Source organism: Gorilla gorilla, chromosome 12, assembly GCF_029281585.2.
Source record: "Gorilla gorilla gorilla isolate KB3781 chromosome 12, NHGRI_mGorGor1-v2.1_pri, whole genome shotgun sequence".
In the NCBI taxonomy this organism is placed as follows: Eukaryota; Metazoa; Chordata; class Mammalia; order Primates; family Hominidae; genus Gorilla; species Gorilla gorilla.
In genome coordinates, this window is record NC_073236.2 from 108,722,598 (window position 1) to 108,734,666 (window position 12,069).

General features: G+C 44.2%; 1 protein-coding gene across 2 annotated transcripts in view; it reads left to right on the top strand.

The window, feature by feature from the left end:
- CAPN14 (calpain 14) overlaps positions 1 to 11,426 on the top strand; it is a 53,479-nt gene extending 42,053 nt beyond the window's left edge. For both annotated transcript variants that reach the window (XM_055378821.2, XM_019020759.4), the window contains 6 exons: positions 3,469 to 3,533; positions 5,894 to 5,962; positions 6,653 to 6,728; positions 7,332 to 7,448; positions 7,832 to 7,887; positions 9,763 to 11,426. In XM_055378821.2, coding sequence (XP_055234796.2) covers positions 3,469 to 3,533; positions 5,894 to 5,962; positions 6,653 to 6,728; positions 7,332 to 7,448; positions 7,832 to 7,887; positions 9,763 to 9,789 — 410 coding nt within the window. In that variant the 3' untranslated portion in view covers positions 9,790 to 11,426. The remainder of the gene's footprint in view (positions 1 to 3,468; positions 3,534 to 5,893; positions 5,963 to 6,652; positions 6,729 to 7,331; positions 7,449 to 7,831; positions 7,888 to 9,762) is intronic.
- The last annotated feature ends 643 nt before the right edge of the window (positions 11,427 to 12,069 follow it).

Sequence of the window (12,069 nt, forward strand, 5' to 3'; positions counted from 1 at the left end):
CTGGAGGACTGTGTTCAAATCTTGGCACCATATTTCAAAGAGATACTGGCAAAATGTAGGGCTCAGAAAAGGGTGTTGAGGGTTTAGAAACCATCGCATGTGAGGAGTAGTTTGAGAAATATTCAGATGTTTAGAAGGGAAAGCAAAAGTCAAAGAAGAGACAAATACCGTTTTATGCTTTTCTGGAGGTGAAACTAGGACCAGTGAGCCACTATTATAGGAGGTTCCTTTGGACTTAATGAAAGAAGTTTCTCCTGACTGAAATTCTTCACCCATGTGAAAAAGTGAGCACCTGTAACTGACAGAGCATCCATCAAGAAACCTGAGGAGGGCTGGGCGCAGTGGCTCACTCCTGTAATCCCAGCACTTTGGGAGGCCCAGATGGGCGGATTACTTGAGGTCAGGAGTTTGAGATCAACCTGGCCAACATGGTGAAACCCTGTCTCTACCAAAAATATGAAAAATTAGCCAGATGTGGTGGTACCCTCCTGTAATCCCAGCTACTCAGGAGGCTGAGGCAGGAGAATTGCTTGAACCCGGGAGGTGGAGGTTGCAGTGAGCCAAGATTGTGACACTCCAGTCTGGGTGATAGAATGAGACTCCATCTCGAAAGAAAGAAAGAAAGAGAAAGAAAAGAAAGAAAAAAAAAGAAAGGAAGGAAGGAAGGAGGGAGGGAGGGAGGGAAGAAGGAAAGAAAGAAAGAAGGAAGGAAGGAAAGGAGGGAGGGAGGGAAGAAGGAAAGAAAGAAAGAAAGGACTAGTTTACAGTCCCACCAGCAGTGTAAAAGTGTTCCTATTTCTTCACATCCTCTCCAGCACCTGTTGTTTCCTGACTTTTTAATGATTGCTATACTAACTGGTGTGAGATGGCATCTCATTGTGGCTTTGATTTGCATTTCTCTGATGGCCAGTGATGGTGAGCATTTTTTCATGTGTTTTTTGGCTGCATAAATGTCTTCTTTTGAGAAGTGTCTGTTCATGTCCTTTGCCCACTTTTTGATGGGGTTGTTTGTTTTTTTCTTGTAAATTTGTCTGAGTTCATTGTAGATTCTGGATATTAGCCCTTTGTCAGATGAGTAGGTTGTGAAAATTTTCTCCCATTTTGTAGGTTGCCTGTTCACTCTGATGGTAGTTTCTTTTGCTGTGCAGAAGCTCTTTAGTTTAATTAGATCCCATTTGTCAATTTTGGCTTTTGTTGCCACTGCTTTTGGTGTTTTAGACATGAAGTCCTTGCCCATGCCTATGTCCTGAATGGTATTGCCTAGGTTTTCTTCTAGGGTTTTTATGGTTTTAGGTCTAACATGTAAGTCTTTAATCCATCTTGAATTAATTTTTGTATAAGGTGTAAGGAAGGGATCCAGCTTCAGCTTTCTACATATGGCTAGCCAGTTTTGCCAGCACCGTTTATTAAATAGGGAATCCTTTCCCCATTGCTTGTTTTTCTCAGGTTTGTCAAAGATCAGATAGTTGTAGATATGCGGCCTTATTTCTGAGAGCTCTGTTCTGTTCCATTGATCTATATCTCTGTTTTGGTACCAGTACCATGCTGTTTTGGTTACTGTAGCCTTGTAGTATAGTTTGAAGTCAGGTAGCATGATGCCTCCAGCTTTGTTCTTTTGGCTTAGGATTGACTTGGCGATGCGGGCTCTTTTTTGGTTCCATATGAACTTTAAAGTAGTTTTTCCAATTCTGTGAAGAAAGTCATTGGTAGCTTGATGGGGATGGCGTTGAATCTATAAATTACCTTGGGCAGTATGGCCATTTTCACGATATTGATTCTTCCTACCCATGAGCATGGAATGTTCTTCCATTTGTTTGTATCCTCTTTTATTTCATTGAGCAGTGGTTTGTAGTTCTCCTTGAAGAGGTCCTTCATGTCCCTTGTAAGTTGGATTCCTAGGTATTTTATTCTCTTTGAAGCAATTGTGAGTGGGAGTTCACTCATGATTTGGCTCTCTGTTTGTCTGTTATTGGTGTATAAGAATGCTTGTGATTTTTGTACATTGATTTTGTATCCTGAGACTTTGCTGAAGTTGCTTATCAGCTTAAGGAGATTTTGGGCTGAGACAATGGGGTTTTCTAGATATACAATCATGTCATCTGCAAACAGGGACAATTTGACTTCCTCTTTTCCTAATTGAATACCCTTTATTTCCTTCACCTGCCTAATTGCCCTGGCCAGAACTTCCAACACTATGTTGAATAGGAGTGGTGAGAGAGGGCATCCCTGTCTTGTGCCAGTTTTCAAAGGGAATGCTTCCAGTTTTTGCCCATTCAGTATGATATTGGCTGTGGGTTTGTCATAGATAGCTCTTATTATTTTGAGATATGTCCCATCAATACCTAATTTATTGAGAGTTTTTAGCATGAAGGGTTGTTGAATTTTGTCAAAGGCCAATGTGGAAGTCAGTGTGGCGATTCCTCAGGGATCTAGAACTACAAATACCATTTGACCCAGCCATCCCATTACTGGGTATATACCCAAAGGACTATAAATCATGGTGCTATAAAGACACATGCACACATATGCTTATTGCGGCACTATTCACAATAGCAAAGACTTGGAACCAACCCAAATGTCCAACAATGATAGACTGGATTAAGAAAATGTGGCACATATACACCATGGAATACTATGCAGCCATAACAAATGATGAGTTCATGTCCTTTGTAGGGACATGGATGAAATTGGAAATCATCATTCTCAGTAAACTGTCGCAAGGACAAAAAGCCAAACACCGCATGTTCTCACTCATAGGTGGGAATTGAACAATGAGAACACATGGACACAGGAAGGGGAACATCACACTCTGGGGACTGTTGTGGGGTGGGGGGATGGGGGAGGGATAGCATTAGGAGATATACCTAATGCTAAATGACGAGTTAGTGGGTGCAGTGCACCAGCATGGCACATGTATGCATATGTAAGTAACCTGCACATTGTGCACATGTACCCTAAAACTTAAAGTATAATAATAATAAAATTAAAAAAATAAAAAAAAGAAAGGAAAGAGAGAGAGAGAGAAAGAAAGAAAAGAAAGAAAAAGAAAGAAAGAAAGAAAGAAAGAAAGGAGAAAGAAAGAAAGAAAGAAAGGAGAAAGAAACCTGAGGAAAGAATCCCCCAGTTTGGTTGGGAGCTTGAACAAGTTGACCTCTTGGATCTCTTTGAGATTTGGGAGTTTGACTCTATGATCCTGGCCCTCCCTAGGTACAAAGGGCATGTTCGTTTGGCCCTCTGTGTAAGCAAACCCAAGCCGTACCAGGCGTCCGCTACAGCATTTGACTTTCTCCATGGGTGTAGGAACGACCGTCACCCCCCCGTCTCTCTACTGTCTTCCGTTCTCACTCTTCCAAGCCCACGTACATGGTGGTCATCAGCTGGCCCCCACAGCACTGCCTCTTCCTGCTCAGAAAAGGGGTGTGCAGACCTGGGACCAGCCCCCATGTGGACTTTTTCACTCCTTCACAGATCTGGGGAGCAGACAGCCCTTCTTTAGCCTGGAAGCCTGCCAGGGGATCCTGGCCTTACTGGATGTATCGTTTCAGGTTTGTGGGTGGATGCTTGCTGTTGGTTGAGAGCTTCACTCTGGAGCTAGGCAGAGTATATTTGAATCCCAACCCCAATCCTTGCTAATTGTGGGATCCTGGACAAGTCACTGAGCCTCATTATGCATCCAGATGCTCATCTGAAGCATGGAGAGAGTGTTGAAACTTACTTGGTAGGATTAATGTGGGAATGCAAATGAGATAACACAGGTAAAATGCTGGGGTCAGAGCTATCATCTAATAGGTGACCAATATTAGCCATCCATCACAATAATCTCATTTCCTGGGAATGAGGATGAGGCAGCTAGGAGGTGGTGTTTAGTAACAGCTCTCCAGGTTTACAAGAGCCTTTACAAAAGCCTTGGGGCCCTATGTTTTCCATTTAATAACTGGGCGGTGGCTGCCCCCATGAACAGATCAGGAAACCAGGGCTCAGGGAAGTTAAACAACATGCCACAAACTCAGCTGTCCTCTTTCTCAGCCCTGCAATTTTTCTAACAAACGCACTGCCTTTCTAAGTGGATAATTGTAATCAATGTTTGATCATCCATACTATGGAGAGGCATATTGAATAGATAGCCTAAGGGGGGTTGTAAAAACAAAAAGTCTGCAGAAACTCAGAGACAGTGCAGGATTAGGTGTAGGGGCATGGGGCAGGGCCCAGCTCTGTCACCAGCTGTGTGAACTTGAACAAGATCAGACCCTCTCCAAGTGCTCATTTCATCACCTGGAACATGGGGGCGTTAATGCCGACCTCACCTGCTACAGGTGAAGTGTGTAACTCAGTGATGGATTCATGGTGAGGGCTCAAACAGAGATGGGGTGTGGTGGTACTTTGACCCAATGTCTCTGATGGTAGGGGTATCTGGGCATGGTCTACAAAGCCAACCATTAAACTTAAAAAAATGTAAAAGGCATCATTAGCCACTGTGTGCCTGACTCCTTCCATAAGCTGGTTTTTAAAATAATAATGAAAAAAGGTTACTATTTTTTAAATTTAAATCACATCAAATTGGCCATGTCAAAGTATCCTGCCTCGATATGAACAGACACTTCTCAAAAAAAGACATTTATGCAGCCAACAGTCTCATGAAAAAATGCTCATCATCACTGGTCATCAGAGAAATGCTAATCAAAACCACAATGAGATACCATCTCACACCAGTTAGAATGGCGATCATTAAAAAGTAAGGAAACAATAGCTGCTGGAGAGGATATGGATAAATAGGAACACTTTTACACTGTTGGTGGGACTGTAAACTAGTTCAACTGTTGTGGAAAACAGTGTGGTGTTTCCTCAAGAACTAGAAATAGCATTTGATCCAGTCATCCCATTACTGGGTATATACCCAAAGGATTATAAATCATGCTGCTATAAAGACACATGCACATGTATGTTTATTGCGGCACTATTTGCAATAGCAAAGACTTGGAAACAACCCAAATGTCCATCAATGATAGACTGGATTCAGAAAATGTGGCATATATACACCGTGGAATACTATGCAGCCATATAAAAAGATAAGTTCATGTCATTTACAGGGACATGGATGCAGCTTGAAACCATCATTCTGAGCAAACTATCGCAAGGACAGAAAACCAAACACTGCATGTTCTCACTCATAGGTGAGAACTGAACAATGAGAACACTTGGACAAGTGTGGGGAACATCACACCCTGGGACCTGTCAGGGGGTGGGGGGGCAGGGGGAAGGATAACATTAGGAGAAATACCTAATGTAAATGACGAGTTAATGGGTGCAGCAAACCAACATGGCACATGTATACCTATGTAACAAACCTGCACATTGTGCACAGGTACCCTAGAACTTAAAGTATATATATATAAAGAACTCAATAAAGGATGCTAAGAAGAAAAAAAGTAGGCATGAAAGGAAGAGGCAGTGGGATATGTCATATTTAATTTTTTATGTTTATGTTTAGGTGTTTATGTTTAGGTGTAAAAGACTTCAAGTATATTAAAATTATATCACCATCTATTAATACTACTGGTACTCCACTAACAATAATGAAAGATAACATTTCATAGCATTAAAAAAATTCTGCCTCACTTAATGCTAGCTGTGGTCATCACCATCATCACCTCCATCATCATCGCTTCTCCCAGTGCTGCTGTGCTCTGGGCTCATTCTGTTTTTTCCTAGCAAGAGTGAGGGAGCCCTGGGCTGGACTGGCCAGTGAGGTGAGGCCAACTAGCAAAATCAGACATGATCAGACATTGAATGAGGCCATCCACAAATTGCACATCACTTTGTGGGGGGCTGATCACTGCCTCCAAAGCATGGATGGAACTCTCCCTGGCAGCTTTTACCTTAACCTATTAATCAGCTTAATGCATCAGGTACTATGAGCATCCAGGAATTCAGGGACCTGTGGAAGCAGCTGAAGCTCTCTCAGGTAAGAACAAGTCTTAACCACACCTCTTTGGAAGATGGTGTAGGAATGGCAGTTCTGCAAAGCTGTAGAAGATGCTTCTGTCCCCTGCAGCCCTTTATATCCACCTCACCAAACCTTCTCTATTCTCCCTTCAGTGAGCATTTCCTCTATTGGTCTCTTCCAAACTCAGAGAGCTGGTTGCAGTAGTCTCCTGAAGTTCCAAAACACATATCTGATCATGCTGCTTCTTTACAAAAAGCTTTTTAAGACTCCTCATGGGCTTCAGAGAAAGTCCAAACTCCTTGGCACACTTGGCGTTTAAAGTCTTTCATAAATTTGCTCCTTCTTGCTCTTCCAATCATTGCTCACAACTCACAACTCTCCCACTTGTCTCCTGAGTCAGAAAGCTGGAATCACTTTAAAGTGTGGATAATGTGCTTACATTAAGCGCATTTACCCACACCAAGACTGTCTATACCCCATGAGAAAAAGACTTTTTTGTTTCTCAGAAGCCTTGTTCTGTAGGAAACATGAGTTGGTAGGATCCCAGCATGGACTCTGCCATATTCTTATCCTGGCAACAGGCCCTGCATGTGGAGCCTCAGATATCTTCAACAGCCCCTCTGTGGTGCTGACAAGGGGCACACAGGGGCTCTCAGATGGTGCTTGGAAATGTCTGGCTTCCTGAACCTCTTATTTGGTTCTTTGCAGAAGGTTTTCCACAAGCAAGACCATGGGTCAGGATACCTGAACTGGGAGCAGCTGCACGCTGCCATGAGGGAGGCAGGTAGGCACAGGAAGAGCTGGAGCTGTGGGCACACATGGGCAGGGTGCACACTCATCAGGCAGAGGAGAGGGGATGTGTGGCATGCTGAAGTAACTCTCATACGCAGTGTGACTCTCAAAGACGTAGATCTGCAGTCAACTCAAACATTTTTTATGATTGTCCCTGTGATCCTAGCCAACATTGATGGAGGGGTGGCACATTCAACTTCTTATTTAATCTTCAACACCACCTTGTTATAATCCTCACTTCACAGAGGAAGAAATTGAAGCTCAATTGCCTGGGGTTTAAATTCAGGACTACCGGGCTCCCAAGCAGGTACTTTTGAGCACTTAGCAGACTGCCTCCTTCCTTGAAGGCCGGTAACATACTTGATGAAAACAGCCTCATGCTGGTTGCCTTAACAGACAGGGGTGAGGAGTAGGGATTAAATAAAATAAATTGGTTAAACAATTAAACAATTCAAAATGAACCCTATAAAAGAAGATTTCCATGCTATCAGGATTCAGGTCCCTAAACTGGAGGGACATTTGAAGGGGCCTTGAGCAGGAGGGGAGCAGGGTGCAAGCCCCCAACACCCACAGCAGGAGCTTGTGCTCAATGCAGGAATCATGCTCAGTGATGACGTCTGTCAGCTGATGCTCATCCGCTACGGCGGCCCCCGCCTCCAGATGGACTTTGTCAGTTTCATCCACTTGATGCTGCGTGTAGAGAACATGGAGGGTGAGCTGGCGGGAAGCTGGGGAGGGCCAGGTCTTCCTCTGCTGCCCCATGACTTCCCACCTGTCCCTAGTTTAAGCACAAGGGAGGACAGCCGCCATCCCAGAAACAGCAGACCAGGGAAGCTGTGGGGACCTCCAGCCAAGTGCCTGTGAACCCTGGCTGCGGATATCCAAACTCATCTTTTCCTGCCTTGTTCCAGAGACAAAGGCTTGAAGTGGCTCACTTATCATAGGTGTGGCTGCGTGTGGTCACATGTAGGCTGACACTGGGTTCCCTCACGTTTGCAGAATGGATGTGGTTAAGGTGAGATATATGGGAGGAACTAATTCATAATGTTTCCAATAGACACATTAGCTGTATTCCTTTCTGCTGCATTTTCACAGATGTCTTCCAAAACTTAACCCAAGATGGCAAAGGGATATACCTCCAGAAGCCAGAGGTAAGACTTACCCCAAGGAGGTGGCTCATGTCATCTTAGGTAGAGGTGGCCCTTGCGGGACCATGCTCTTGTGAAGGAGAAGGGCTCTGGGGACCTTTTATTCTGCTGAATTGGAAATTGAGCACTACATTCATTGCACTCATTCATTCATTCATTTACCCATCAAATATTTTCTGAGCACCCACTTTGTGCCAGGCACATATGAAAGGTGTATCCAATAACTCTGATTGCAATAATGCCATGTGACAAATTTACAAAACTTCAGCAGCATATGTATGACAAGCACTTATTTAGCTTCCGAGTCACATGGCTGGGAGTCAGTGGATCTCAGCTGGCTTGCTCATATATCTGTGGGTTGGCTGAGGGTTTTGCTGGGTACCTGAATTGAGGAAACTCTGCCTAGGTTTGTTCTTCCCAGGGAAATGGGAGAAACACAGGCAAGCAAGCTTAAACACAGTAGGCCTCTGAAACCAAGGCTCCAATCTGGCACGCCTGCAAGTCATTCTGTTGTCCAAAGCAAGTCACATGGCCAAGCCCATTTCCTCCTCTTTCATATCACTTTGCAGACACAGCAGGATGTGTTGAATGAATGAAGTGATATGCCTAGGAGAGTACAAATTTATGTATGAAACTGATTATCTTCCCTGATCCTTCAAAATGCACTGATTTATTGAGCAGCTGCTTAGGCGCCAGGTGTAGCACTAGGTAATGTTCATTGCAAGGACTTTGGAGTCTGGAGTTCAATCCTCTGCTCTTTTATTCTGCAACCCTTCCTCTGCTATGGCCACTTAGAAATGATTCAGTCAAAGCTGGAATGTTTTTCTTGATCCCAAATGTCCATTTTATGGAATTGCTTTCCAAGCTGTAGGGACCTGCAGCCTGTGTCACCCCTCAATCCCTCCAAGATTTGGTGTGAAGTGGGATTCTACTGGAGGGCCAATGGCCAGAATTTTCAGGGCCTATCCCTGGACTGCTTAGCCCCACACTTGAGTACTGGGGCATCGCTCCTGATCCCAGGCAGTCCTTCCATAGTGGCAGGCTCAGGTGTAGGAGAATAGGACAACACAAATGTAGCACCTGAAATAGGACAGCCCAAAACTGAGCAGGGTCCAGTGGGCAAAGAGCTATCACAGGAAGAGAACTGCACTGGGGTCTGAGAACTGGGTTGAAGCCACAACACTTCTTGTAATTAGCTGTGGGACCTTAGGCAAATTATATTAAATCTCTGGGCCTCAGCTGCCCCACAGGTGAAATGAGTGGAACTAGGTGGTCTCTGAGATTGCCTCCAGCTCTGACCATCTGTGGCTCAATGAGGATCAGGACCACCCAAGGTCTGCAGGGAGTGGCAGCCACCTTGTTGGATTTCACGCTGAGGCTTTCTCTGACACCATTGGTAACTTCACTATTCTCAGCTTTATCATTCTGAGGGATTGGCCTGGGGAGTGGTTTCCCCAGAGGTCCCGTCTATATGAGTTAGAGGGGTTGTTCATCAAACCCACATAAAGCTGTCAGACCAAGGGGCCCATAAATGTAAACATGTAGAATATGCTTTAATGGATTTCTGCTACCCTGCCAGTTTGCACACCTGCACAGAGCTGGCACAAGCATGCCAAATTGAATTCATGGGAAAAAAATTCATTGAGAACTGAATACAGAATCAGCCTGTATTTGACTGTCATCATTCATAGGCACCGTGAGAAGTCAAGGTTGATTATATTTCAGGTTGATTTATACTTCCTAATGGATGATATGGTCCCTCTGGCTAAACCATCCATTAATGTTCTGTCTCCATGGCTCCCCAGGAGTGTGGGGTGGGGAGGCCCAGATGAGACGTGGTTCTGAACTGACCATCATTTGCTTTCCCAACATGTCCAGTGGATGATGATGGCACTGTACTCCTGAGAAGGCTGAGTCTTACCTGCCCTCACTGAAGACTCTGCATGTGGCCCAAGAGCAGCCTTTGGCTGAGACCAACCCATGCCCACCCTACTTACTGATCTTCAGGACTGCCTCACTAGCTGTCACCTTCTCAGCTGGGAAGGTTTCTCTTCTGCAGCCCTCCCCGTGCATGGCCAGCATGCAGAAAGGGAAGGGAGGAAGTAAAGATTACATCAGATTTGTAAAAGCTAGCCATCCTTCCCTGAGGCCACAACCTTGTCACAAGCGGAGATGTTACCTGACATGGCTTAAGCATTCTGACTCCAGAACTGGTGTGGTTAGCCTCCATACAACACTGCCTTTGTGGCTGCAAACTCAAGTGAATTTAGACATGCCACATGTTCTCACATGTGGGGTAATCATCTAGGTTTTAAGGTCTGAAATGGGAATGATATATCCTTAGACATTTAGTCCCAGCATCTGCAAATTGATAGAGACATAGGCTAAGTTTCAGCTGTTTGGGGATGGGGTCAGGGATATAGTGGGCTTTCAGAAACACAGACAATAAGAGAATTGGCAGAGTCCAGGTGGGGTGGGCTGGCTCTGGCATCTGAGATCATGGGGTAGTCTTCTTCTGACAATATCTCCATATGATTGGATTTGGGGCAACCTAGTAGATTTAAAACACCTGAGTTCTCAAAAGGCTTCCTGCTTGTGACAGGTGTGTCTATTTGCTTGATATATAGACTATCAGATCCATTTCAAATCCGTCCAGAAATTCTCTGTCTTTTCAAATCCGTCCAGAAATTCTCTGTCTATCTACTTCAAAGGACAAAAACAAACCCATGCTAAATTATAGAGTCAATCAGCGGGTGGTTGGTATATCTGATTTTTTGAACTACCATGAAACACCTTGTTTATGTCATCCCTCTCAACCAAGAATACAGGTGCAAAACCAGAACAATGGCCTTTTTCCAAAGTCTATGCAATTTATTCATAAGTTAGCACCTCAGAGCCATTTATTACTACAGGTTGAGCATCCCAAATCTGAAAACCCCAAATCTGAAATACTCTAAAATCTAAAACTTCTGAGAGTAGACATGAAAGTCAAAGGAAATAGGGGCATTTTGGATTTTGAATTTTTGGGTTTGAGGTGTTCAACTGACAAGTCTATAATGCAGATATCCTGAAATCTGAAACACTTCTGGTCCCAAGCATTTTAGTTAAGAGATAGTCAACCTGTATTCTATTTAATTTACAAACAACTCTAACAAACATGGCTGTTTGATTTCCAACTCCATAGCAGACTCAGGAAGGAAGCTGAATGAAGAGATAAAAGTGTGTCCACTGGCAGAGGACTAAAGGAGATTTGAGCATCTGTCAGATGGGTACTGTACCAGAAGAAAGGAGCACTTTGAAAACGTAGCTTATGGGGTAGGAAAGTATTTTATTTAGGAAAAAAACCACTTCATTTATTCCAAATGATAAAATGTAAAATGAGTTTCCATAAAGTGCCAGATACATGAGATGTTGTTGATTTTATAAATGATGATCATGTATTTATAGCCTTTTACAGATTTTTATATCCATTGACTTATTTGTATCTTTGTCTTTAAAATCTGCCATTGCAAATAGCTGTTTTAATAAAACAATTTTGCCTTGGCCCCTGAAGGCAGTTTTGGAGATATTTTTGGGTGATGGGAGGGTGACACCATCATCCTATTCATGACATTTAGACTATAGTGTGCTGGCTGTGTTGGTGCAGATAGATCTATCTCCACATTGATTAAGCCTGAGAGCCCCTCTGCTGACTTCTCAGTGGGTGGTTTGAGTGGTCCTACATCACTCAGGTGCTAGCCTCACTCTCCTGAGTCTAGGTATCTGCACTGTGGCAACTCAAAGATGACCTGTCTTTGCTGACCCCCCTCCTCCAGATTTTCTCCTATACCCCCAAAGCTGAGTACTGAAGACCAGGGGGCAGAGCAATCTCCCCACTCCCACCACGCTTCCCCATCTTCTGTCTCTCCAGGGGAAGCAGGGGCGGGAAAATAGAGATCTGGGGCAGGAGAAACTGGGCAAGCACCCGGGTGAAGTCAGCTGAAGGGCTGAGAGTTGACCATCAGCAGTTCTGGAATATCAAAAGCAGAAAGTCTGCCATGAATAAGAAAAAGTGGAAAGTGCAGCCAAGGAGGAGTGAGAAATCACCTGCCAGTGCCAAGGATGGTGAGGTCAAGGAATCCAGAGGTTGGGTTGTCAAGTCCAGCCCATGCAGGGAGAGCATATCAAAGTGAGGCCTGTTCCAGG